Here is a 27,803-nt window from a genome sequence, read left to right as displayed (position 1 = left end):
ACAGGCCATTGACCTGAGCCTTCTACCTGGTGGTAGGGACAGGCCCTCCCTTTGAGAGGCTCAGCCCTCGTAGTGGGGAGGGTGGAATTCCTCCAAGGAGGGACTGAAAGAAGGATGGAGGCTCAGAGAGGACACAAGTAGCCCGCAATCACCACTGACACACACACACACACACACACACACACACACACACACACACACACACACACAGCCAGCCAGCAAGGGCTGTCCCATGAGGGAAGAGGTCCCCAAATCCCAAAGGCCTGAGAAAGCAAAGGTAGAGGCCTCCGCAGACCTCACCAGAGTCCACCATAAGCTCCCACTCCAGCAAGAGGAAATGAGATGGGAGTTCCAGAGACTGGGAATCTCCTGGTTCACCCCTAACCTGAAGCCAATGGATGGACTCCCTAGGTAGACTGGGGCAGCTGGGGCACACCAACCAGAAACAGGGAGGCCACAGGGCTGGCCTGAGCTTACAGATTCGCTTCACAGAAACAGGACCAGCTAGTCAGCCCCCTTGAAAGTTCCAAAACAGATCACTATATCCTTTCACTCTGAAATTCCCCTCCTGGGAATTTACCCAAAGAAGGAAAAAGCTGTGAGCACAACGGAGGTCACCACAGGGTTGTTTATAAAGAGACAGACACTGGAAGATTTAAGTGGCCGGCTCTGATGCTGCCCTTGCCAGACGGTTTGGCAGCCCTTAAATCCAGCGAGACTGAGGATTAAGATGGACAGCAAGGGGTGCTTAGAGCCCATTTTTTCCTTAACAGACTATAAAATTGTGCAGAGATCACAGTTAAGAACACACACAAACTCTAGGATGAGAAATCTTGGACAGATGAAGACTATTAGCTCATCTGTGAAATGCGGCTAATTTCAGTGATGCCTCAGGAGTGTGAGGCTAAAATGTGATAACACAGGCACAGGGCTTACCTTATAGCTCAGGCCAGACGAGTGCTCAAGAAATAGCAAATCAAAATGATAGAGCTTTTATCACACTGACGACCGGTAAAAAACAAAAACGCTTGATGACACCAGTGTTTCCTGAAGGTTCAGGAAACAAGCACTCCCATCTATTGTTGGAGAGCAATCTGACAGCATCCATCAAAGCCTTTAAATGCACATACTCTGAGATCAGAAATTTCACTACAAGGAACTTGACCTATCTTTGGAGTACTATGCCAAAACATATTCATGGTAGTTCACACTGTAATAATTACATACAAAGCTGGAAACGGGGGTCTACCAACAGCAGAAGGGTTATAGAAATGGTTCCATCCACAGAATGGGATTCTGTGGAACTGTTAAGGCAAGGAAGAGCAGTGATACCGCTGGAAGGAATTTCTGTGTGTACAGCATGACCAATTTAGTGTAACTTTCATACCATTATCATTAGGTAAAAGCTCAAGACTATTTTTCTAAATGTAGTCCAGAAAATTTATTTTGTGGAGACACTAGGATTCAGTAGAGATTGGGAAGCAGATATATTTTTAATTTTACACCTTTCTCTCTTAATTTTAACCATGTGTACGTTTATATAACACCTATATATTACAAACACATGGGCTGACGGGGTTATCTGAATGGCAGAATTACAGGCCATTTAATTTTTTTTGATATATATTTTTTAACCAGCTTAACCATTTTTAACCATCTTAACCATTTTTAAGTAGTTTGTTATGCAACCATCACCACCATCCATCTCCAGTTTTTTCAACATTCCAAACTTGTACTCATTAAACTCCCCATTCCCCCTCCTTCCAGGCCCTGGTAACCACCATTCTACTTTGTCTCTCTGAATCGGACTCCTCTAGGGGTCTCATAAGCAGAATCATTCTACTGTCCTTTAGTGACTGGCTTATTTCACTCAGCGAAATGTCCTTAAGGTTTATCCATATTGTTAACATGTGGCAGGATTTCCTTCCTTTTTAAGGTTGAATAATATTCCTTTGTATGGATATACTATATTTTGTTTGTCCATTCATCCAACAATGGACATTTGGGTTATTTCCATTGTGAATAGTGTTGCTATGAACACAGGTATGCAAGCATCTGAGACCCTGCTTCAATTCTTTTGGGTATATACCCAGAAGTGGAATTGCTGGTTCATATGGCAAATGTTTAAATTTTTGAAGAACTGCCAGACTGTTTTCCACAGCAGCTATATTATTTTATCTTCCCACCAGCAATGCATGAGGGTACTTGGTTATTTTTAAACTGTTTTCTTCTAACGGCTGCTAAGGAGACTTACGTGATCTTCCGGCTTTTCCTGGTGTTGCTGGTACCATGTAGTTTGTGAAATAAGTAACATGTTCTGTGATGGCAACAACTGACATCTTGCACACACCCTGGCCCCAAATGGTGGAGGCCCAGGTGTAGCCAGGGCAGGTCAGAGCATCTAGACAATAAAAGCCTGCCCTCTGTGGCCCATGACTGGTACCCCCTTCCACTGCCCCAGGGCAGGGAAGCTCCTGGGGGAAGTGGAAAACCTTAGTAAGGTACTTACCTCAACAGGCCCTCCCAGTGCCAGGGATTCCTGGCAGGCCTGGTCATGGCTGCTGTCCCTGGACGCTGAAGTGAGGTTCTTGAGTCAGGCCTCACTGCCTATTGTCAGCAGAGAGAATGCAGCAGTCAGTGCCCATGGCTTCGGGGTCAGCAAGCAGGCCTGGGCATGGGCTCAAGAGGCCTGGTCATGGGAGTTGCCCCACCCACAGGCAACTACAGAGTGAGGTCCCCAGGGGCCCTCTAAGGTCAGGCCTGCAACTTCTGGGGCCCTCAAACCCTTCTCCCAGGTTTCTCAATATTTGGACCAGGGAACACCTGCATCAGAATAGTAAATTGGGATGGGATTAAAGATGCAGACTCTTGGGCCCAGGGCCCAGACTTTGATTAAAGTTTGGTGTCCAGCCTAGAGATCTGTATCACTGAGAAGCATAATCAAGTTTCAGAATTACAGATTCAGGCAAAAGCTGGCCTCATTCTCTGGGAAAGAATTCAGAGGCAGGAGTGTGGCCTCCAAACTAAGGCTGGCAAGGAGCACTCCTGACATAAGCTCTGTAGGGGTCACATCTGCCAGGTCCCTGGCACACAGCATGGGTTCAGAAGTGAAGGGTGAAGGGCCAAGGTGGAGGGCCTGGAACACCTTCCTTAGGACCCTGCCTCCCTGCTCAGCAGAGGGACCTCCAGGAGAGAAGAGCAAGAAGTCTTCAGAGTGATACCACCAGTCCCCAGTTCCCCAGGAAAGAACTGGGATCTCCATTACCCTTGTGATGGCGATAATGTTCCCAATGGGGACCATGCTGAACTCCTCACAGGATCACTCAGTCTTCAGTCCAGAGGAGGATGAGGGAGCCCAGAACGTGGAGGCTAACCACCTGGCCCCTGACCCACAGCACTAACAGGTGAGCTGAGACTTTTAGAACCCAACCCAGTCTGATTCCAAACCTATGCTTCAAACAATCTGGAAGGAGCCAGGAGGAATGACAAGCATCAATTAAAACATCTCCACATTGGCTGTGCGAAAATCCAGACAGCAAAAGGTACCTGTGGTGACTGCAGGCATGTGGAAGGGCATCACTTATAAGGTTGCTTGGTCTCTTGCAAGCGGATCAGTGGGACAGCGACAGAGCTGGTCAGCCTGATTGTGCCCCTGCTTCCTGGGGCTCCTCACTCTCATGAGGTTTTCTGTTTATGAGAGCAAGTGACTGGCAGGGAAGCGCTTCAGCACCCTCCAACTCAAACTCCTCTGATTCTTTGACGTAAACTGAGAGTGTTTTCAATCCTATGTCAGGTGCTCTAAAAATAGTTTCAGTTGTCACTTCAACCCAGTTGTCACCCCAGCACTGCCGAGATGGAAATGCTGGAGCTGCAGGTGTGAGGGCCTGAGGAATCCAGTGCAGGGTGTTGCTGGGATGGACAGGCCAGACTGATCCAGGGGCTCCCAGCAGAGATGAAAGGGGAGGAACGTGAGGCTGCTGATGGAAGGCGGTGCACAGGTGTGGGTTCCAAGGCACAGACTGATCCTGAGAGAATCTCAGGGCTCATGGTGATGAGCCTGACATGCAGAAACAAGGTCAGGAGGGTGTGGCTGGGCTTCCTCCCCAGAGGAGAGATTTCACCTTTTCTCCCAAAGCACTAACTGATCATGGATGCTCAGAGGCGAGCTGAGGAAGGACACGAGCCTGCATCCTGCAGCGAGCACAAATGAGCAGTGTCTTCTCTGGGCCACACATTCACCTGGCATGACTCCAACTGCCTGCTGGGCTCTTTAAAAACTGCTCCATCAAATGATGCTGCCCAAGCTTTGGTTCTCATACTGAAAGATACTTTAACAGTAACCTTTTGCCCACTTTAAATTGCAGTTATCAGATGTTCTAAGCTCCTAAACTATTGTACACTCTATGTTTTTACACATTAAGACAGAACTTTCCATTTATGTCAAATTCCCATTTTGTACCACCTTTGGCTAATTTTATTTTGATGAGAATTTGGGGTTAGCTGTGACACCCCCCACTACCTTCACCTCCAAAAACATCACATATTAAACAAGGGGGAGAGGGTGGGTAGTCTCCCAGCACCCGAGCCCAGGGAATGAGCCCCCTGCTGACCCCACAATAGAATGCTGAAACCAGACACCGACCTCAGCGCCCCTGACAGAGATAGGCAGACCCAGTCTAAAATCTGGCCAAAGACTCTCCCCAGGAATTAACCAATCAAAAATGCGAATGGATGAACCAGCTCAGTATTACCTGAGGTTCCCAATCCTCCCAGCTCCCTTTCCTCCCAATCCTTTCCCTGGGAAAAAGAGAGTCTATTTATGGCAAATAATTCTAGAGCTGAATCAATGCACTGTAAATAAGAGACCAAAAAAAAGAATCTATAAAGGGCTTCCATTCTGACCAACCCAACATCATTACTGTACAAAAAACAGTTTTATTAATTACCCCAACTGTGCCTCTGTTCATGCTCTAGGTCACACTTGTTTCTCAGATTCGGCCCAGGCTCATAGGCAAGTTACCAGATTAGCAAATAGGAAAACTGTTCTGCAAAACAGCAACTGTCAGCTTAAGGCATTACTAACATTGCAGAAAGAAGCAAGGTTACTAGGGAAGTTTGGACAACCCAGGATAATGATTTCTGGGACAGGAAACCCTCTCTGAAAGGGCCAGTCCATGCTGCTGCTGGGAGATGACACTCTTGCTCTGGGGAACAGGTCGCTCCTTTAAACCCATCCACAACATCACAGACAAAAGACTTTCTATTCCTCGAGCTTTCAGATTTAGAAGTTAGTTCTATAAAAAGCACTCTGTCCCAGAAGCCCCGACATGTCCACGGACCTCTGAGTGCTCACTTGGTCCTCCCTGACAGGAGCAGAGGAGGATGGAGATATATGGAAGGTTGGTCAGGCTCAGTTTTTAAAAATGAAGTCACTACTAGAAATACGGAGCAAGGGGCAGAGACCCCTGCTGCAATCACATGCTGAATCATTGTCCTCCCAGAGAGCGGGCTCCTACAGGTTCCTTCAGTCCATGGAAGTGCTCAGAGCGGGGCAGGCCAGTGTGGCCACGGAGCTGTGCCTGCCTCACTGCATGCCGAACCACTGCTCCTGGTCAGCCCACTGGGCCGCCTCACTGTCGCTGCCCTCCAGGTCCCCTTCTTCCCCACTCCCTTCCATGTCGTCCACATCCTCCTCCTGAGTGGCATCCGTGGGACTCTCCTCCTTCTCCATCTTCTGCATCCCCTCTAGAGACTTCTGGTCATTGGGGTCCAAACTAGGGGACAACAAAACAAAGGAGAGGCCTGAATCTCTGCCTTGCTTCTTGCTGGCTGATGCGTCATCTCTCCCTGGCACAGCAGTGAAATGACCACCCAGTCACAGAGAAACTGCTAATGCCTGGCCTCTCCAAACAACTCCAGTTCCATAGGGAAGATCGAGGGAGTCCACCACTAGAAGTGAAAAAAGGCATCTTGTCCTAAGTTTTAGAATTCTCAATTTGAGTTTTCTCCATTTATTTCTTAAACCTTTTCACACTTAATACCCCTAGCATTCTGCTAGAGGAAGATACTAGATAACACAAATGAAAAAGTAGCAAACAACCATTAACAGAAAAATTCAAATATAATTTAACAGTATTAGGTTTTTAAGTTACAAGTTTACAAAAAATACTTATTTTTCTGTGAGTAAAACTGTTCCATATTCTTATGATATAATTAAACATATCAGCATTTCAGTAGTCAACCAAAATCATCATGCTTACCATGGAACAGATTTGTCAACTCCTAGGTTAGACCCCAGGACCCAAAGCTACCCAACCTGGGCATTTGACTGTAGCAGCTAAGAGTATTGTGCATGCCAAAACCCTCAAAATTCAGAGGGTCCAGAACATTTATTTACTTGGTTCCTAAGCAATCTCTCCTCTTGCCTTTGTGACCATCACTGAGGCCAGCCGGTGTCCAATCTCTAGCAAATTCCGCTTCTATATTTTATTTTCACATTTGCTTCTGGGTTTCCAAAAAGCAAATGAAACCCATGTTGGAATCCTGTTCCTACTTATATAACTGTAGATTGACTGTAACATCTCCTATTCTCTGAAACCTTCCATACAGCTCTCACCCACACGCAGCGCTCCCCACCCTCTGCACTCCCACCCTGCCTTCTAGAGACTGCTTTGAAAGCACTTAGCACATGGTATCTATCAGTCTGCACGTCTGAGACTGAGAGCTCCCGGAATCACAGCATCCCCAGTGTTTACTGAGATGCCAGGCACATGAGTGGTGCTTAACTGCTGAACAAGTAAATAGATGTGATCAGACTCGATTAAAGACAGGCCTCCACCATAACTTTATAGACACACAGACGACCCTCAAAGAAATCACTTCTGTATTAAGCAGTAAGAATACCACTATTTATTTAGTATTTACTATATACCAGGCACAGTGCTAAGAGCTTTACATGGAATAATCATTTAATCCTCGTTTAATCATTTAATACCTAATAAGGTAGATATAGACAAGGAAATCTGTTAGTAACTTGCCCAAGATAACAGGTGGTAAAGGTAGTATTCTTCAGAGCTTAAGTTCTTAACTACTACAGTAGGTAGAAACATGGGAAAGTACTTACAATACGTTGATTGAAAAAGCAGAATATAAAATATATACTACGTATAACCCTATAAAAATACGTATATGTGTTGGCAAGGCCAGGAAGATGATCTACACAAATGAAAACAGATGTTATAGTGGTGTGGCTGGTTATGAGTGAAACAGTTCTTTAATGTTAATATCAGTTAAAGAAAAGACTTTAGAAGTCATAAATTTACAAACAACTCTACCATTACTATTATTACTGTTTTCAACCATGGGCACAAAGTGTGTGTGTTTCCAGAACTCCTGTTACATTGTTCCCTGCTTCCTCTACCCCTCAATGACCTTCCCCCCATGGGAGGCTAAGTGCCTACCTTAGTGCTATACTATACTGGTCCATTGCTTCCTGATACTCATTGACAGCTACAAGGAAATCTCCTAGGATCCGATGCAGGACACAGTCACTCTGATTAGCTAGTGCGTTCCGCAGCAAAGCAATTCCATCTTCATATTTCTGTTCTCTGCCTGAAAAGAAAAAGACTCTCATTTTCCTACTTACACAACATTTCGAAATATATTCCCATCGCAAGTCATATACACAAAACCACAACAATGATCACAATCCAACATCTATTTATAGATGTCAAGAGAACAGTGGTGTGGCAGGAAGTGAGAACAAGGTCGTTTGAATTCTTATTCCATTAGGAACTCTGCAGTTTGAGTTCTGATTTTTAAAAACTTACTCATGACCAAAGTTCATATAAAAAGCCAAAATGGATTTTATTTGCTAAACTACCCTAAACTCAGTTCATCATAAATCAGGACTTAAAAAACCAAGTCTAAAAGGGAAGTCATAAGATGGGTCAAAACAGTTCAAATTGGTTAAAACCAGTTATATTCGGCCCAAATTAGTTCAGGACAAAGTGAGCTGAATAGGTACTAACCAAGTACACCTGGTTTGAGCCACTCCACAAAAGTCATTCTAAGCCAATTACATTTGGTTGTGCTAAATATAAACCAATTCACATGGGCTCAGACCTAGTGCAAAAGCACACACCCAGGGCTTCCCTGGTGGTGCAGTCGTTGAGGGTCCGCCTGCCGATGCAGGGGACATGGGTTCGTGCCCCGGTCCGGGAGGATCCCACATGCCGCGGAGCGGCTGGGCCCGTGAGCCATGGCCGCCGAGGCTGCGCGTGCTCTCACAACAGTGAGAGGCCCGCATATCACAAAAAAAAAAAAAAAAAAAAAAAAGCACACACCCGTTTGGTCATCTGTAACCAACTGGGACTAGGGAATCCAACTGAGATCAGGTTTTACACAATTAACTACGAACAGGGAAGTAAACAAGATACACTTACTAAGCAGTTCCGCTTTTTTCACCACAGCCTTAATGTAGTCCGGCCTTTGAGTCAGGGCTTTATCTAATAGAGTTTTGGCTTTCTCCTGTGTCACTGGGTCTTCAAGACAAACGGTGGCTAAAAGGGTAAGGGTCTGTGCATTTGCTCCTAGAGTTTTGTAAACATTGTTAGCCATTACCATTGCTTCACGAATACTGTTGGAGGCTAAGTAACATTCGATGAGACCTGAAAAAATATAACACAAAGTTCAACCACATTACCATTCCAAGCCATGCTTCCATCTGACAGCCTTCCAAATTACAAACCTTCAAAGTTTAAAACAAAGGGCAGGCCAAGGGAAAAGTCTGATGGTGAGATCAGACTGAAGGGTATGTTGATGGAACAGCTAAGAGGTGCTCTTCCCCAGAGCACTTGACGGACGTGGAAAAAGCCTGTAGCGCAAAGGCACCTTCAGTTAGTGAAGGAAACAAACATGCACAAGTAAACCAAAGCATGTAGGCAGCCCAGCTGCAAGTCAGAGGAACGAATGTGACACTAACTAATGTGACATTAACATACTGTGAAAGAGGAGGTTTCCAACAAAACCCAAGGTTTTGCTGCCTCTTAACAAACTGTTAATTTCCAGCTGTGCTCAGTCACCTTTAGTCCTACATTTAAGGGGGAGGGCTCCTACAGTCCACAGCGAATGTCCAGCTCTAAAAACTAAAGGACCTAGGGAGCAACCTCAGGAGAAAGGAAGACCTTCTCATTTGAAACATAAACGTTATCTCAAGAAGCATTTGCTGAGGGTTTCCCTAAACTGGATGGAAGGGGCTTAATCAGATGGATCAAATACACTGAGATCGGCAGCTCCTGCCTCTTTCCATACCCACAGCAAGATGCTCCACGGGGACATTTCAAGTACAGTCAACTCTCAACTGTTCATGCCAAGAAATCAAAGAGAACAGAGGAGGTACTTTTTAGTCCAAAGCACTCATCAAAACAGAAAAACAGCTTAAACCCCAAACCCACACACTCCCTGGCAGATTTTCTCTGTATACTCCTCCACCCTAGTGGCATTTATAATATATGTGCACATTCTACCACACACTATGGTTACTTAACCAGAAATTACCTAACTCTTAAGGGTAACGTGGTGGATTCAGAATATGGTGGTTGGTTGTAACTACCTACTGAATAGTTTTACTTTCCTGCTAAAGCCCCACTGGAAATTCAGAGGGAAATGTGAAGAATGCACTTCACTGATCCAGGGCCCCCACCAGTAAAGAAAGCTTGGTTGGCGGCTGCAAGAACCACCAGAAGGCATAACCAAGTCACCCTGATCCAAATTTCCAAATTGTGGCTTGAGTGAAGGCGTCCCATAAAGCCTCACTGGCCAACTGGGGGACAACTCTAACTATCCTGTGTCCAACCACTCACTGTGGTAATGCAGTTAGCTGCATTCCTAGGCTCTTGTGAAACAGGCACACAGCAGACAGGAGTTAGCGTGATAAAAGCAGCTGGGAGGCTAGGGAAGCTACAGTTTCAGGATCAAGAATTTAATCTGAAACCAAAAGCTTGGTTTGTTGCAGTTTCTTAAGAACAAATCCACAACAGGCATAGTTCTCTGGCTATCTAAGCAGATTTGTTCTTTACACCAACTTCCAAATTTTATTTCTCAAATTTGAACTCATCTTCCTGTTAAGAGCAAATCACTCCTAGACTCCTGGGTTTATTTTTAAATTCTTATAAAAATATGCTTTGGAGGAACTGCATCTTGTAAGATCTATTTTAACGTCTCCGACTGAGTCACCAAATGCTGCTGAAGCTGGCATAGCTTTGAACTCCTAGGGGCAGTTCACACGAACTTAAAATAGTACATAACAAAGTTTGACCCTGATCATGCCTACTCCAGAGGTCACAATGAACTGACCAGTTCCCACAACCAACACTGTCATATGGATACTGAGTTACCCTATGAGTAATATTTCTGGCCCAAGGTAAGACAATTGTAAAAAAGAATAAAGACAGGGACTTCCCTGGTGGTCCAGTGGTTAAGACTCTGCGCTCCCAATGCAGGCCCGGGTTCGATCCCTGGTCAGGGAACCAGATCCCACATATGCTGCAACTAAATAAAGATCCCACACCCGGCAACTAAGACCTGGCACAGCCAAATACATAAATAAATATTTTAAAAAAGAAGAAAAAAAAAAACCAATAAAGACGTACCAAGCAATCCAGCACAGTGCCAGCACAGAGAAACTCACGTTAATGAGTGGGCCACGTTTGAGAAACAAAACATGACAAAAAAAACCAACCCAACTATACCCTAACCAAAAATCAGAAACAAAAAATGAAAAAACTGGATTTAAAGTATGGAGTGAAAAGTCTGGCCATAAATGAATTTATAATGCCTAATGCAGTGGTTCCCAAATATGTCTGCACAATGGCATTACCTGTGATCTTAAAAGAGTACTGATGCCTATATCCCAACAGCAAATATTCTGACTTAAACAGTACTGGAGTGACCTAGCATCAGGATTTTTCAAAGTTCCCCCAGAGGACTCCAATGTACAACAAACTTTGGAAACTGCTGGCCCAACAAAACCTTCCATCTGAGTGCTGTCGCCACATCTACAGATCCACACCATTCATCTATATTTTTTATCTTACCTTCATAACAATCTAAGCGACAAGGTGCAAGACGTATAGCTTCCCGAAAGTGGATTATTGCTTCTTGGACTCTGCCCATGTTTCTGAGTGCTGCTCCCTTAAGTAGCAAAGCTTGAACACTATTACTGTTCAGCTGAATGGCCTTGGCTCCTAAATAGAGGGCTCGGGAGTAGCGTTTGCTATAGAAGCTATGACACCTGGAGGAAAAAACAACCAAAAGTTATCTGAGATAAGACCATAAAGAAACTTCTTCAAAAAGGAAAATCAGAGAAAAGGCCCTCTACGTGATCCTTACTACAAACCCCTTACAACTTTAGCCTAAGATATTAGTGAAAAAACAGAACAACAAGAATCTACTGAATATTTATTTTTAAGGGAGAAATCTTGATACGGAAGGGAAAAATTACAAAAAAGAACCTGATGGGGACTTCCCTGGTGGTCCAGTGGTTAAGAATCAGCCTTTCCAACGCAGGGGACGTGGGTTCAATCCCTGGTTGGGGAACTAAGATCCCACATACCACGGGACAACTAAGCCTGCATGCTCTAGAGCCCGTGCACCGCAACTACTGAGCCCACAGGCTGCAACTAGAGAAGCTCACACACTGCAACGAAGAGCCCATGAGCTGCAACTAAGACCCGACACAGCCAAATAATAATAAAATTTTAAAAACAAAGAACCTGACAATCTGGGTATGTTATCAGGTCAGAGACATTCAGAGAATTTGTAAAGCCAGGTTAATAACAGCAGCACAGTTCCTGGCCTGCTCACTGATGGCTGCCCGTGTTCAGGTGCAGTGCTGAGCATGATACATTCACTATCTCAGTAAACACCTACCCCATAAAGCAGGGGTATTATCCTCATTTTCCAAATGAGAAAACAGACTCAGAGAAGTAAATGATGTATCCAAAGTCACAGGCAGACCATGATTTGAATCCAAGTCTTGATTATCCCTTAAACCAAAGCTTTCAAATCTATATTCTATTGAGGAGGAACCACAATTTCCTAAAGAATCTACTAAAACTGGGGAGAAAAGGGAGTGCATAAACATACCCAGAGACCACCCAGGGTTCCGCATGTTGATCAGAAATATTGAAAAGGCGGCAGCCAAGGTTCTCCACATCCTCCAGCCGCCCTTCTCGTGCCAGGAGGTAGCCATATACATCCATTCCTACAAAGGAAGAGGCTCATTAAAGCAGCAGGCATCTTTTCTGAAGGAGGTGTAACCTTCATCAGAGTCCACACTGAGGCCCCAGCTCCAGCAAGGTCTGAGCCCTCTCCACCATCATGAGCTCCTCCCACCAGCATTCCCAGTTTCCTACAGAATGACTATTAAAAAGACAAAACAGGGTTTCCCTGGTGGCACAGTGGTTGAGAGTCCGCCTGCCGATGCAGGGGACACGGGTTCGTGCCCTGGTCCAAGAAGATCCCACATGCCGAGGAGCGGCTGGGCCCGTGAGCCATGGCCACTGAGCCTGTGCGTCCGGAGCCTGTGCTCCGCAACAGGAGAGGCCACAACAGTGAGAGGGCCGCGTACCGCAAAAAAAAAAAAGACAAAACACATCCAAAAGTAAAAAAAAAAAAAAAAAAAAAAAGAGTAGAAGGACCTACCTCACAATTTGAAAGCCTGTTATTTTCAGGAACTATTTGTCCCTATATCCTGTGGTGTGATAATACAGCTATCCTAACACATAACCAGAAAAGGCCCAAAAAAGGCATCAAAGTAACTTCTCTCTTCCAACATGTCTAGACACAGTCAGGAGTACACACTTAATATGACGGTCTCAGAAAAAGTTAGCCTATTCTAGAAAAAGCATCTAGTTCCTTCTGGAGTCTAGTTCATTTAAGATCATCCCCCAGCCCTACCCCCCCCCCTTATTTTCGCTCATGTTCTATTAAAAAAAAGCCCCAAGCTCGCTGTCACCCATCTCTTACCACCATTCCCCTCCATTCCTTAATATTCCTTCAGATTCCAAAGAAAATGCCTCTCAAACCAAGATTACTGCAGCTCTCCCTGCTGGCCCCTGGACTCGGGTCTGAGCTTCTAACTCCAAGATGCTGACTCTACTGCCGGGCTACTACTTCTAAAACATCATTTTCATCATGGGCACAGGCAATTTGAAGAAGAGGAATAACAATGGGCAGGAGGGGACCTTGGGCAAACAAATTCATCTTTCTGGATCTGTTTCCCCATCTACATGCTTGTGAAGTTCCCCTCCCTGCTCTGTCAACTCTACAAAACTGGGATTTCCCTGGTGGCACAGTGGTTAAGAATCCGCCTGCCAATGCAGGGGACACAGGTTCGAGCCCTGGTCCGGGAAGATGCCACATGCCGTGGAGCAACTAAGCCCATGTGCCGCAACTACTGAGCCTGTGTGCCACAGCTACTGAAGCCTACGTGCCTAGAGCCTGTGCTCCACAAAGAGAAGCCACCGCAATGAGAAGCCTGTGCACCACAACGAACAGTAGCCCCTGCTCGCCCCAACTAGAGAAAGCCTGTGAACAGCAACGAAGACTCAATGCGACCAAAAATAAATCAATAAATAAATTTATTAAAAGAAAAAAAAAGAGTCTACAAAACCGTTTATTGTCACAAGGCCATGTTTTCTGATGACCTTTTTGGGGCCTTTACAAGCAGACTTCAGCCTATCTATCCAACCTTATTTCCTACTATTCCTGCGCACATTACCCTTCACTCACTGCCACTCACCCAACAGCCATCCTTTGGAAGTCCCTGTGGCTTACCTCCTTCAGCAGCAATCTTCTTTTAAATCAATGATTTTTTTGTTGTTCACTTCTAATTACTTCCTTTAACCACCTGATCACTTTCTTAGTATCTGTTCACTTACTCCTTTTTAACTACATTTAAGGACACAGTAAAGCTAAATTCCCTAAAAGGATATACGGTCCTGGGGATGCCATCCAAATTCTCAGTCAGGCACATCATAAATCTGTAAATCATAAGGAAGGGCTATGATCCCTCCCCAAACAAAGAAAGCTAAATAATGATCTGTGGGGTGATGACACTTAAATTCAAGCAAAAACAACTGCTCAAAATGGAATCACCCAAGTGTCAGAGACACTGTCAAGGCCTAAAAAAAAGGTAAAAGGCTACTCTAATCAATTTTATAAAATATTTTTTTACAAAAAACTGTATCAGAAGATCATGTTACATCTTCTCCCTATCTTCTGATTTGCCCCTCTACAGACCTCCATCCTGCCCCAAGAATTATTTACCTTTTATCAGATAAGGATCCAACATCTGTGCCTGTTCAAACTTGAGGACAGAGTTTTTATTGTCTCCAGCTCTGAAGTACAGATCTGCCAAGCTTCCCAGTAGGTCCACGTTATCTCTCAATAAGGACTTTTTCTCTAGTGAACTTTAAGATATTAAACAATGAACCTTAAAGTCTATTGTAAATCCTCTTAGTTGTTGAATCTGGGTGATGGGTATATGGGCACTATTTTCTTTTATGTATGTACAAGATTTTTCACAAGGAAAGACTAAAAAAAAAGTGTAACTAGATTTTCTTATTCTGAGCTTTTAACTTAAAGTTATACAAGACTGGATAGTAAATACACAGAATAAAGCAGAAATCTCTCTCATTACCTAGAAACTTTCTGGTTGCAGTTTTTCAGAGGATAACATATACTATACGGTGTTAAATGTAATGTCATTCAAAGTGACAGCTACTTATTATTCAACCAAATGACTTTGCCTAACACAAACCCCACTCTTGTCCTTGGACTTTACCTGACTAGAAAGAAAAATCCCAGTCCTGAGGCAACCCAGGTCAGATGCTGCAATAATCTATGCTTCTGGGGCATCCGAAAAGATGTTCTTCCAGGTTCAAGTATGACACACTAAGGCCGTCTGTTTTGCAAGGGTTACTACTTTTGCAAGTACAGAGCTAAACTTGGTCCAAGTTTACATTTAACAGAGACTATTACATCTGGGACCATTCAGTACATTAACAGACTAGCAAAGCCTAGGGACAATTGGCTGTAATACCAACAGATAAGCATCCATTTTTCTGTTTTGCTAATTTATATACATAAAACCCCCATATAAGGGCCCCAAGAATACTGAATCAACTTTGTGGCTCTCACCAGATGGTATTGATTGCTCTCGAGTTGTCACCAACGTGCACAAAAGCATACGCTTTGATCCACACAGAAAGCCAATCTAAGTTAGGCAAGGTCTGGATCACGTTCATCGTCATTGATGCCACCTCTGCACCTTTTACAGAAAGGGACAGCAAACCTAATCCAACAAAAAGTAGGAGAAAGAAGGTGAGGCATAGCATCCTTCTTCTACAATGCAAAAAGCAATAGGCTACCCTTTCACTAGGTTATAAGGCAACCCTTTCCCTATTCTAAGCAAGATGGACATGACAGAACAACTACAGTATTTCTTGATCAGTGAAAGAATACACGGCAATAGTAACCTATTGACTCACTCTCTGGAGGTGAAGCATGGTCAACTTTAAAAAAAATAAACTTATTCTAATGTACAGCCAAGATTATCTTAGAGAGTAAACACTCCATGAAAACAGGGAGAATGACCTGTACCTAGAATGGCATCAAGGGCTAATGGGCACTGCCTCAGCACTTCCTTATAGCTGGTGACTGAAGGTCGCTCCTGACCAGCCTTCTTGTACAGGTTTGCCAGCATCATGTTTATCTGTAATGAAAAGAAAGGACAATAAGGTAAGTATATATTTAAAAACAAAATCCCACCATCAATAAGTCCTGATTTTTATTATCAGCTATTCTACTTTTTACTGGAAAATCTACCCAAAGCTGTGTGGAAATAAAGCCCAACCCCATTCTTCAAACCAAAGAGGAAATTACTACTTTGTTTTTCCTATGTCCTCCCATTTCCCCCCAAATTCTTCTCACTTACCCAGCCAAAAGGTCCAAAAATACTGGACCAAAGATGCTGCCTCTGGAAATGGAAGTAACCTTCATTTGAGAAATGTTACAGAATTCTAATTACCTTGATTTTTAAGACAGAAGATGAACTACCCTAAAAATGCTTGTTTACGTATTTTATTTTTTAAGTTTATATATTCTAAATGCAATTAATATCACAGCATGAGAAAGTGAGGAATTCTTAACACAGCTAATTAAAAAAGATCAGATGAATTTTCCCCAAAAAGGAAATGACAGATACAGAATAAAACACTTCGCTTCTCTCTGACAATTGGTCTAGCAGCTAGACTCTAGCCTTTCTAATGCTTAAAGCTTTGACCCACAGGTACTGTCTGACTGATCAAAGTAATGCTACAAAAATCAAACTCTAACTGACCTCTAGAGGTGATGATGATCCTGAGATCAGCTACACTATTTAAATCTAGTGAATGCATTTTTAGCACAATTCAAATATGTAACTCAGAAAAGCTCTAGTTAAGGAAAAAAAAAAGAAAAAGAAAAAGAAAAAGAAAAACCCTTCCTAAAAATGCAACAGGGAAAATTTGAGAATACCTAAAAGTTCCAAAGAATATAGAAGTTACAGGGAAGGGATAAATATTCTTAATAGTACAAAGACAAAAACACAATTTTCCTATTTAAAATTAATAGGTATTAAATAGAACACATTGTTTGCCAGATCATTACCCTAAGGAAGCAGTCAACATGAGGGCACAAAAGAAAAAAAAAGCCAATCCCCAATCTCCTCAATTATCTGTAGCTTGGTATGCCAGACACTTACTAAAAATTACTATGAAGATAAAGAACATCAACATCTGTTCCAATTATAAACTCATAGTATATAAAAATCTAGTACGCCATTAATCCATACTGAATCAAACAATGCAATAATGGATACTGGAAATAAAACTTTTTTTTTTCATTCAGATGGTCTTTTAATCGGCTTCATGAAGCCAAAGAAAACTGCTTGTAAGAATTCCTTCACCCCTTCAGATACAACATTGACAGGACATGTGTACGTCTTCCGGCAAAAAAGGACAATATAAATACACATTTTCAAGAACCTCTCGGGGATGTCTGCAAATCTACTGTGGGTCCCACAGGACAGGTGGACGCCCAGGCCAGGGCAGCCCGGGTGCTCTGCTGCCACCTGCACGGTTCTACCACGCTACACTCAGAAACATGACACCGAGTTGGAAAAAAGCTACAACTTGCTCAGCTTCGGACAAAGAGCAGATTCAGAGTCTGTTCAATCTCAAAGAGAAGTGACTCGGGGCACCCAACTTTACGGGGCCGACCCCAATGAAAAGAAAAAGAAAAAAAGCAACACAACCGAAAACAAAAAACAAAACTCTCACAACCCCTGGTGATTTTCTGAAAAAAACCTCTTGGCTCACAGTAAAATGGTAAAAGTAAAACTGGAAGTGCTCTTCAAAACGTTTTTAAGACTCTTAAAAATGGAAAGCGCTTCCTTAAAAAGCAAAGTGTAGTAACAAGGCCATCTGGGGGCCAGAAGCAGTCAGGCTGTGTTTGACAAGATCAGAACCAGTAAGACTACAAAAGTGGGTACAAGGACGTGTGATCACTACACATTAACGATTCAGCGGAGCTCCCAAAATCTTTAAATATACGGCCACTGGAAGGACGATCTCGAGCAGGAAGGATTTTTACTCGTTGTGTGTAGCATAACTGTTGCAGCTGTCTCTGTAGGACCCGCCCGAGCTCCGGTCACCGCAGCTGCCACCCTGACTCCAGCTGCTGTAGTAGTCTCTGGAGCCTCCATAGCCCCCACTCCTGGACTCGAACCAGCTCCCTCTGTAGCCGCGGTCCCCTCCTCCTCTGGAGAACCCACGGCCCCGGCCTCGGCCCCCGTGGAAAAAGCCCTGGCCCCCAGCAGAGCCAACTCGGTACCCGCGGGATTGGTTACCAGACGACTTGCCAGCCTGGTCGACCCAGATCTGCCCCCCATCCACAGACTTCCCATTCATGGCCATCATGGCGTCCTTGGCATCGTTGATGTTCTCAAAGGTGACAAACCCAAAGCCCCTCAATCGCTGGGTCTCCCTGTCTTTCACGACCACCACTTCTGAGATCTGTCCATATTTTGAGAAGACCTGCTCCAGTGACTGCTCGTTGGTGTCAAAACTCAGCCCTCCGACGAAAAGCTTGCCTTCATGTGATGCCATGGCGGCCAATGAGTCGGGCAGGTCCCTGGCACAGGCGGGAAGATGGCACGGCACAACGGCCCGAGCTACTAACGTGCAAAGTGACTCAAAACTATTTTTTATTTGGCCTCAGATTTTCCATTTTAGGCTATGTTGAAATGCAAAAAAAGGTACTTAAAGGAAAACTCCAGTACTAGTGTCAATACTTGAAAAAAATAAAAGAATTAAATTTAATATCCTTTCTTGACTGCTTATTATTAGCAAACTATGATGGACGGACCATCTGTCTCAACAAATATTAAAATTCCCTTTAAACTACCTGACATTTTGAAAGAGTGAGTTTTGAGTACTACCTAGTAGGAAAGTCAATTCTTTTTAAAACAGATCCTTACTTGTGGGCATCATTAAAGCCACATTCTACCAGTAATAAACACAAGCAGTCATCGTGTTCTAAAAACTGAGTGAGAAATTGTTTGTTGGTATGTTTCTCTTAAAAGTTGAAGATTTTCCGAGATATAATAATTTCACACTGGAATTTTCCTTTAAAATTGTGAAAGAATGTGTGGTGGTGTTTACCATACATTAACAAACATTTATTTTGACTCACTTCCTTGTTCTTTACACAGACTGAGAAGCCAGTTAACTCCCTAACGGACAAGAAAGAAAAACTGTAAATATTCTAGGTTTATGTGTGAGGCACACATCTTTGCTTGCTCCTGGCTACAACAGCTCTACAGAATGAAGAACGAAAGATATGTACTCCTAACATATGTGGACTCCTCTGGTCTCTCCTGAAATGATGGCTGTAAACACCAAAGTGCTGGATACAAAGCTCAGCTTCTTTGCCATTACTCATTTTAAAAAATGTCCCTGAACTCCCTCAAGTCATCAAGGAAGAAATTACGGTACATTTCCAATAAGATAAGGAACAGGTACCATGCAAAGTTTATAATCAAAACAGCATTTTCCAAAAGAAGACACTCTTTACATATACAAAAAAATTATTCTTGGAGTAACACTTTCATAGCGTACCAGAACATAATTTAGTATAGAGCGCCCAGCTTACTATGAGATAAGTTAATCTATAATATACTTACAAATGTTTTTAATAACAGCTATCACCATAAAATATACTGAGGAAATAGCTTACTTTTGAAAATTCAGAAAATATTAAATAAATCCTCAACATGAGGAGATGCTTCAACACGTTCTCATAAAGTTTGATTATTTACTTTCAAAACTCAGTAACACCTGGGTGAAAAAACACTAACTAAATACACCAGGTCCCTACTGGTTATGATTCCTTTTCTTTTAAGGGCAGGAAGATGTACATAGACATCATACCTATAAAATTCCTTATTGTTAAGCACACACTGCACAGAACAGTTTTTCAATGAAATGAGGACGGTAGGTGACATGAGAGTATGAAGAATATTAAATACTGATGTGAATTTACTCCTAAGAGCTAAGATTTTCATTGTTTTTCTAAACTGGACTTCAAAAAAACCTGTAATCAGAGATGCCCAATATAATACTCCTTATGGAATAGTACTTTTAAAAAGTATTCTCACATACATGAACTTAACTTATACCAGAGAAAGTACCATTATCCTCAGTAAGGAAAAAAAAAAGGAAAGCCAGATTTTTAACTTGTGCCAAGTTCACACTGCACACAGCTTGAATGCCCTAAACTCAGACAAGACACCAGAACTTTTGATTTCAGTTGAAGGTGTTCTATACATTATAATATGTTGACAAATCAAACGTACAAAAGGATCTTGTAGTCTTAATTCTGAAAATGAAAGGAACACACACTATCAAATGCGTATACCTATAGAATGCAAAAAATGAGGTTCTAAAAAGTATTATTGCTACCTGGAAGTATACTGCAAATCATATTTCCTACAATAAGAAACACCAAAAAATAAACATATGTAATATTATTCTCCAGCTACCACTTTCATTAGCTGAATTTTCACGGTCTCATAAGAAAGTCACTCCTCCATCTCTCTAAACAGGGAGAACAGGTGAACAAAGTGGCAATTAGAGACAAGGATAAAATGTTCAGATGGAATCCCTGAAAACATGGCAGAAGAGGGTTGGAAGGACTGGGGAAGAGAAAAATATGTAACAAGTTGTTAATTCAACTTACTTTGGGAGTTCTTTGTCTTGAAGGGATCCCATCAAGAATAGCAATGGCATCTTTATCTTGTTTTAGCATTGTATAACATTCAGCCATTTTGTACTTTACTTCAATTTCAGATGGAAGACACTTAAGAGGAAATGAAAACATCTCTTCAAAATATTACTTCAACAGTACAGCAGTTCTTCAAATTGTTAAACATAAGTACCATATGACCTAGCAATTCTGCTTTTATGTATACAGCCAAGAGAACTGAAAACATGTCCACACAAAACCTGTATACAAATGTTCATAGCAGCATTAATAATAGACAAAAAGTGGAAACAAGGCTTCCCTGGTGGCGCAGTGGTTAAGAATCCACCTGTCAATGCTGGGGACAGGGGTTCGAGCCCTGGACCAGGAAGATTCCACATGCTGCAGAGCAACTAAGCCTGTGCGCCACAACTACTGAGCCTGCACTCGAGTCCACGAGCCACAAGTACTGAGCCCATGCGCCTAGAGCCCAGGCTCTGCAAGAAGAGAAGCCACGGCAACAAGAAGCCCACACACCACAACGAAGAGTAGCCCCCGCTCACCGCAACTAGAGAAAGCCCACGTGCGGCAAGGAAGACCCAACACAGCCAAATAAAAATTAATTAATTAATTATTTTAAAAAGCAGAAGCAACTCAAATGCCCATCAACTAATGAACAGTTAAAATATGGCATATCCATACAATGGAATATTATTCTGCAATAAAAAGGAATAAAGAACTGATTCTTTATTCCATGCTGTAACATGGATCACCCTTGAAACCATTATGCTAAGTAAAGGAAGCCAGCCACAAAAGGCCACATATTGCACAATTCCATTCATATAAAATGTCCAGAATAGGTAAACCCACAGAGGCAGAAAGGTCAGTGATTCCCAGGGACTGGGGAGATAAAGGGCAGAAGGTTTCTCTAGGGTGATGAAAATATTCTGGAATTAAGACAGTACTGATGGTTGTACAATTCTGTGAATACACTAAAACCCACTGAATTATGAATTTTATGTTGTGAATTGTATGTCAATTTTTTAAAAGACTCTTTAAAGATTAAATGTATTTGATTCACATGGAAGGTTCAGCATGGTGCTAAGCATACAGAGCGCTCAAAAACAGTTAACTACTGGCCTTCCCTGGTGGCGTGGTGGTTAAGAATCTGCCTGCCAATACAGGGGACACGGGTTCGAGCCCTGGACCAGGAAGATTCCACATGCTGCAGAGGAACTAAGCCCGCGAGCCACAACTACTGAGCCTGCGAGCCACAACTACTGAAGCCCGCGTGCCTAGAGCCCGTGCTCTGCAACAAGAGAAGCCACCACAATGAGAAGCCTGCTCACCGTAACAAAGAATAGCCCCCAGTCACTGCAACTAGAGAAAGCCTGCGCACAGCAACTAAGACCCAACAAAGCCATAAATAAATAAATTTTAAAAAAGGAGTTAACTACTTCTATGAATGAGTCTGTGTGGATAATACACATGACTTCCATTCAGTGTCAGAAAACAGAATTCCTGGCAATCAACTCTTTAATAACAAAAACAAAGGTTCTGGGCTTCCCTGGTGCCCCAGTGGTTAAGAATCCGCCTGCCAATGCAGGGGACACGGATTCGAACCCTGATCCGGGAAGATCCCACATGCCGTGGAGCAACTAAGCCCATGCGCCACAACTACTGAGCCTTTGCTCTGGAGCCCGCGAGCCACAACTTCTGAAGCCTGTGCACCTGGAGCCCGAGGAGAAGCCCGCGCACCGCAACAAAGAGTAGCCCCTGCTCACTGCAACTAGAGAAAGACCGCGCACAGCAACGAAGACCCAACGCTGCCAAAAATAAAAATTAAATAAATTTTAAAAAAAAAAGCTTCGTTTTAAAACAAAAACAAAGGTTCTACATAAAAAGAAACAAGAGGAAGATGTACAGGCTTTAAAAAAAAAAGCAATGATGTTACTTTGTATCTTTTTTTAATGTGGAAAAATACAGAACACAACTCATAATTTCACTTCCAGTTCATTCTACTGACACTCCTCTTAAATAAGTTGCATGTGTAATTTAAATTTAAAGACAGATTCAAACTGAAAAGTCAAAGTTCCCCTCTCCCTAAAGCTTCCCATTAAATGTATTTCCTTCACGCACACAGAAAATTTTTCATGTATATTAACCATATATATTTTAGGCATACACCAAGATATACTTATATAACTATAAACTATCCCCTTTAGGGAATTCCCTGGAGGTTCAGTGGTTAGAACAACGTGTTTTCACTGCCCAGGGCCAGGGAGGGCCCGGGTTCAATCCCTGGTCCCGCAAGCCGTGCGGTGTGGCCAAAAAATAAAAATAAAATAAATAAACTATCCCCTTTAAACAAAAAGAGTAGTGAACACACTGCTTCAAACCTTATTTTCTTTACTAATATACACAGTATTTTCCACATCAGCACATACACCTCTATATTTCATTTCTTTAATATTTCCATCATATTCCATCCTAGGGCTATATTATAATTTAACTAGATCCTACTGATAAACACTTTTGCTTCCAGTTTCTTACCATTATAAACAATACTACAATAAGCAGCCTTAGTTATATACCCTTGTAAACCTTTTGTGAATCTACTATTAGGATTAATTTCTAGCAATGGGATGACTGTCGAATGGTGAAATTATAATTTTTTACCCTTCATTTATTTAACTAATTATCAAGCAACCAAAACTAGTAGGAATTCATAAGATTATTTTATATAAATTTCCCCAGGTGCTCACTATCCTAAAAACTGAGTTACAGTTTAAGAGTGTACTTTCATTAAAATTATTAAAAACACTTTAGATTTTGAGTTCTGTTTGTATAAAAGGGAGGAACAGGGACTTCCCTGGCGGTCCAGTGGTTAAGACTCCGCGCTTCTAACACAGGGGGCGCAGGTTCGATCCCTGGTTGGGAAACTAAGCCAAAAAATAAATAAATAATAAAATAAAAGGAAGGAACAATGAAAGGCTTTGGTTAGAGCCTAGATAATTCCATTTAATTTTTAAACTAATTAATTTAAAATTTAATTCTATTTTTAGATTCATCCATAGAGTCAACTTTGCTTCTAGCCCTTAGTGCTTGGCTGGATGCATTCTTGCATCTAAGTGGTTTTTCATCTTTGTTTCTCCAGTCAGCTCCCCTTTAAAATTACTTTTTATTTTACTTCTTCTACATCTAATCAGCAATCTTTCAAATTCCTTCAGCGTCTCTTGCTCTCAAAACAACCCAACCAACCAAAACCACATCACACATCTACTTCCAATTACCTGACTTTGTGGAGTGGATGCAGAATTTCCAGTTGAAGGTCTCACTTTTGAAGTTTTACTTAAGGCTTTCTTCTGCTGTAAAGCCATAGTATACTTACTCACAGCATTCCGATATTCCTTATCGTGAAAGAGAGAATCTGCATGATACACCAAAAGCTGGTACTTCTGAGATGGGGAGAATAACTCACTAGAAAACAAAGAAAGTATACCCCCTACATGGGTTGTTTTGAAATGTAAGAAAGAACGCTCTCCTTAGTGTCTACATAAGCCTAATACACCTTATGCTGACAGTTTACAAAAAAGTAAATTTACCTTAAGTGCTACTCCCCCAAAAAAGAGGCAAGAGTCATACTTCATGTCAATATGGTCAACACATGTAGAAAATTGCCTTAAATTGTTCTCTTTAGTATAAAAACAATCGATACATCTAAATCAAATTCAGTAATACAGAGATATACAAAGAGAAATGTAATACAGTTGACCCCTGAACAAACCAGGTTTGAATTACAAGGGTCCAACCTATATGTATAGATTTTTTCCAATAGCACACACTACAGTACTACACCACTCTTGGTTGAATCCATGTATGCAGAACTGCAGATATGGAGGAAATGCATATATAAAGGACCAACTATAACTTATACGTGGATTTTTGACTGTGGGGAAGGTTGGCACCCCCTCCCCTCCCCTGAAAGTTGTTCAAGGGTCAACTGTGTATCTTTTCCTCCCCTTCTTTAACCCAAGCCCTCTTAATTGAAGAGTCTGATATATATCCATAACTCTCATATTAACATCAATTTTTAGGGTAATACAGACAAAAGAGAGCAATCATGACTTAACTAATATTACTGAATATTACCAAAGAAGGGTTAAAGAACCTGGAAAAGAGAAACTCACCACTCTGAATCATTTTTAGCTAAGTGCTGAACAAAAAGAGGTTCGGAGGGTACTTAAAACTCTTCAAATACTGAAGAAAATGGGAATATTAAAATACCGAAGTATGGGAATAGACTAGGATAAGCCAGTGGGACAGAGTGGAACAGAATGAGAGAGGACTAGCCTTATTTGATGAAAGGTTTTTTTTTTTTTACATACAGAAGTAAACTTCACTAACAAGAATTTTTACTTCCTTGAGTCTCAGGGGTTTAAGGACAGCGTAACAGAACCAATACATTTCAGAACCTTTTCTTTAACCTTGAATATTGCTCACAAGTGTTATAAGTGCCTAGGACTGGCCACCAATCTTAATGGGAAACTCGTATTTTTAATCTCCAATCCCATCCTTCCCCCAGTTAAGAGTTTACATTTTTTCATTGACAGGGAAAACCTACAGCCACTTAAAATGAAAGAACAGTCAGAGTCAAAGAACTCTGGAGACAGTTAACTGCTCAGCAAATGAAGGATACTCAAGAATAGGTACCATAGATTAGTAGGTGCCAGGGGCTGGGGCAAGTGGAATTGGTGAGTGACTACTAATACATTTGGGGTTTCTTTTGGAGGTAATGCAAATGCTTTGGAACAGACAGTGGTGACAGTTGTACAACTCTGTGAATGTACTTAAAACCACAGAAATGGGGGCTTCCCTGGTGGTGCAGTGGTTGAGAGTCTGCCTGCTGATTCAGGAGACACAGGTTCATGCCCCGGTCCGGGAAGATCCCACATGCCGCGAAGCGGCTAGGCCCGTGAGCCATGGCCGCTGAGCCTGCGCTCTGCAACGGGAGAGGCCACAACAGTGAGAGGCCCACATACCGCAAAAACAAAAAAAACCAAACAAAACAAAAAACACAGAAATGTATTCTTTAAAAGGGTGAATCTGATGGTATGTAAATTTTATCTTAGTGAAAAAATAATTTTAAAAAAAGGATAGGTAGGCTAAACACTGGATATAAAGTTACAAAGGAAAGTCAAGGACTGAAAGGTACAGTCCAGATAGCTGAGATCTCTTCCAACTCTGAGATTCTATATATTTAGTGAGAAATAAGATGTGAAAGAAAATAGTTGATTTGATAGAAATACTACACTCAGAGAAAGGATTCAGATGTTTATATATTGTAACATACATGCCTACTTATGCATGCCTAAGTTATCTCTGAAATGATACATGAAAAACTGTTAAGTTGTTGCCTGTGGAGAAGGGAAATAGTGGAGTGAGGGTCAAGACTCAGGATCAGACACTTATCTGCATACCCCTTCAGTACTGTTTGATTTTTTTTTATGGTGTGTATTGGCAATTAAGAAATATTAAAATATAAATGATAAAGGTCAGAATTTAAACACCTCCTGAAGCCAGGAAGGAAACTGCCAGTTTAGCCTAAAATAAAGAACGGGCCAAGTCTAATCAAAGGACCAAACTCCTTCTAACTATCCTGTAACATCTTCAAGAACCAAGAATAATGACTAACTGGTGCATAAATTCCCAATGGTAGACACTGTATGCTTTGACAAATCACTCAGAACCAGGTGAAAGGCTCCAGAATAAACAAAGAAGGCCGACAGAGACCAGGGCTCCTCACTGTCAACACTAAGTGGATGGTGGTAAAATGATGGGTCTCCCGTAGTGAGGTCCAAAAGCACTAATGGAAATGAAATAGGTAGGAACAGCTGCAACGCCCTTAAGTGGCCCAGACAGCTTCCAGAGCAGGCCAAATGCAAATGGGTCCACCCTCAGTAGAAGATTACAATGCCATTTAGACGCAGTAGACTGTGGTGGGTCAGAATGGAGACTTTAGAGTCAGAAGGACCAAAATTCAGACATTGCGGCTCTTCCACTTACTAGATGTGTGAACTTGAACACGGTATTTCACCTTCCTGAGGTTGCACGTATTTCCTTAGCACCTTCAATAAACGTTTGAGTGCGTACTGCACACAGGCACTGTGCTGATTTCATTAGGTGTTAAGTGATGAAGAACACAGATCTTAAAAGTTCCCATCACAGGAAAAACATTTTTCTGTAACTATGTGAGGTGACAGATGTTAGCCAAACTTACTATGATGATCATTTCACAATACAGACAAATATCGAATCATTAAGTTGTACACCTGAGACTAGTATGTCAATTATATCTTGGTTAAAAAAAAAAAAGTGATGTAGAATATAAAACAGGGCAAAGGGATAGAATGGTGAGGGTAAGGGACAATTCTGGTGGCCAGACAAGAGTTCTCTAGGAGGGAGACTGTCATACAGAGTGAAGTAAGTCAGAAAGAGATAAATATCGTATATTAACGCATATAGGTGGAACCTAGAAAAATGGTACAGATGAACCGGTTTGCAGGGCAGAAAGTGAGACACAGAAGTAGAGAACAAACGTAGGGACGCCAAGGGGGGAAAGTGACGGGGTGTAGGATGAATTGGGAGATTGGGATTGACATATATACACCAATATGTATGATATAGATAACTAATAAGAATCTGCTGTATAAAAAATGAAATTAAATGTTTTTAAAAAAGAATTCTCTAGGAGGGATATCTGAGCTGAAACCTAAATGAGGAGGCAGCTCTGAGGCGAGGACTCTAAGCAGACCCGCAAATGCAAAACCCCTGAGTTGAGAACGAGCTTGGTGTGTTCAAGTTAACAGAAAGAATAGCCAGGGAAGCTGGAGCACAGACAGAGTGAGAGAGAGATGTTTGGTCTTGTAGACCGTGGGAAGGAATTTTAATTTAACCAAAAGGGAGAAATTTAAGCACAGGGGCGACATGCACTCAAGGCTGGAAATAGCCCTGTGCTTCATCCGCAATAAGACTCCATAAGCGGCAGCTTTGGAAACGTGAAAAGGGCAATGCGAGTCCTTCAAAAGGTGCCACTCTCACCCATCAAGGAAGTCTCCCGTTTTCAGGTGTTTGCAGGGACGAGAAAGTAAATAAACCCTACTGACACACCCAGGGAAAAAAATCAATCTCAAATGCAGGACAAGGGTCTAAAACCAGGCGACTGGGCTTCTTTGAGCCTCGTTGAGCGAGAAAACGTTCTTCGGGAAGGAGCTGGGAAGGGATGAGTCAGCCCAGCGATGTGACAGTCGCTATGCCGGGCGACAAGTTCCTTAGGAAAACCTCTGCTCCCAACTTTCGGGAAACCCTAGCCAGGGTGGTCCTCAGAGCCCCCGCCTTCCGTTTCTCGAAGCAGCCGCTCGCCGCATCCCCCGCAGGGAGCGCATCCCAGCGCCCGG

General features: G+C 42.4%; 2 protein-coding genes across 4 annotated transcripts in view; both read right to left on the bottom strand.

Annotated features, from left to right (window-relative positions):
* ANAPC7 (anaphase promoting complex subunit 7) overlaps window positions 1-27,803 on the bottom strand; it is a 48,012-nt gene that overhangs the window by 19,780 nt on the left and 429 nt on the right. Inside the window, exons 2-12 of one of the 3 annotated variants that reach the window (XR_013831241.1) lie at window positions 23,640-23,826; window positions 20,344-20,463; window positions 15,667-15,778; window positions 15,205-15,358; window positions 14,332-14,474; window positions 12,148-12,265; window positions 11,097-11,293; window positions 8,445-8,669; window positions 7,461-7,611; window positions 3,266-5,774; window positions 2,510-2,607 (exon numbers count right to left, since the gene is read on the bottom strand). Coding sequence is in view for 2 of the 3 variants with exons in the window: in XM_079942206.1 (XP_079798332.1) it covers window positions 5,585-5,774; window positions 7,461-7,611; window positions 8,445-8,669; window positions 11,097-11,293; window positions 12,148-12,265; window positions 14,332-14,474; window positions 15,205-15,358; window positions 15,667-15,778; window positions 20,344-20,463; window positions 23,640-23,826 (1,597 nt within the window). In the remaining variant the exon portion in view is untranslated. The other 2 variants (XM_079942206.1, XM_079942205.1) reach the window with 2 other exon arrangements.
* LOC307196830 (cold-inducible RNA-binding protein-like) lies at window positions 15,837-19,700 on the bottom strand. Its single transcript, XM_079942207.1, has one exon. The coding sequence runs from the start codon at window positions 18,210-18,212 to the stop codon at window positions 17,694-17,696; it is 519 nt and encodes a 172-aa protein (XP_079798333.1). The 5' UTR covers window positions 18,213-19,700; the 3' UTR covers window positions 15,837-17,693.

This window comes from Stenella coeruleoalba, assembly GCF_951394435.1.
Source record: "Stenella coeruleoalba genome assembly, chromosome: 14".
In the NCBI taxonomy this organism is placed as follows: domain Eukaryota; kingdom Metazoa; phylum Chordata; class Mammalia; order Artiodactyla; family Delphinidae; genus Stenella; species Stenella coeruleoalba.
The sequence above is the reverse complement of the archived record's forward strand: the minus strand, read 5'-3'. Positions and strand labels throughout refer to the sequence as shown.

Excerpts from the sequence above, each read along its gene's own strand:
- LOC307196830 (XM_079942207.1), bottom strand. The coding sequence starts at position 18,212 with ATGGCATCACATGAAGGCAAGCTTTTCGTCGGAGGGCTGAGTTTTGAC.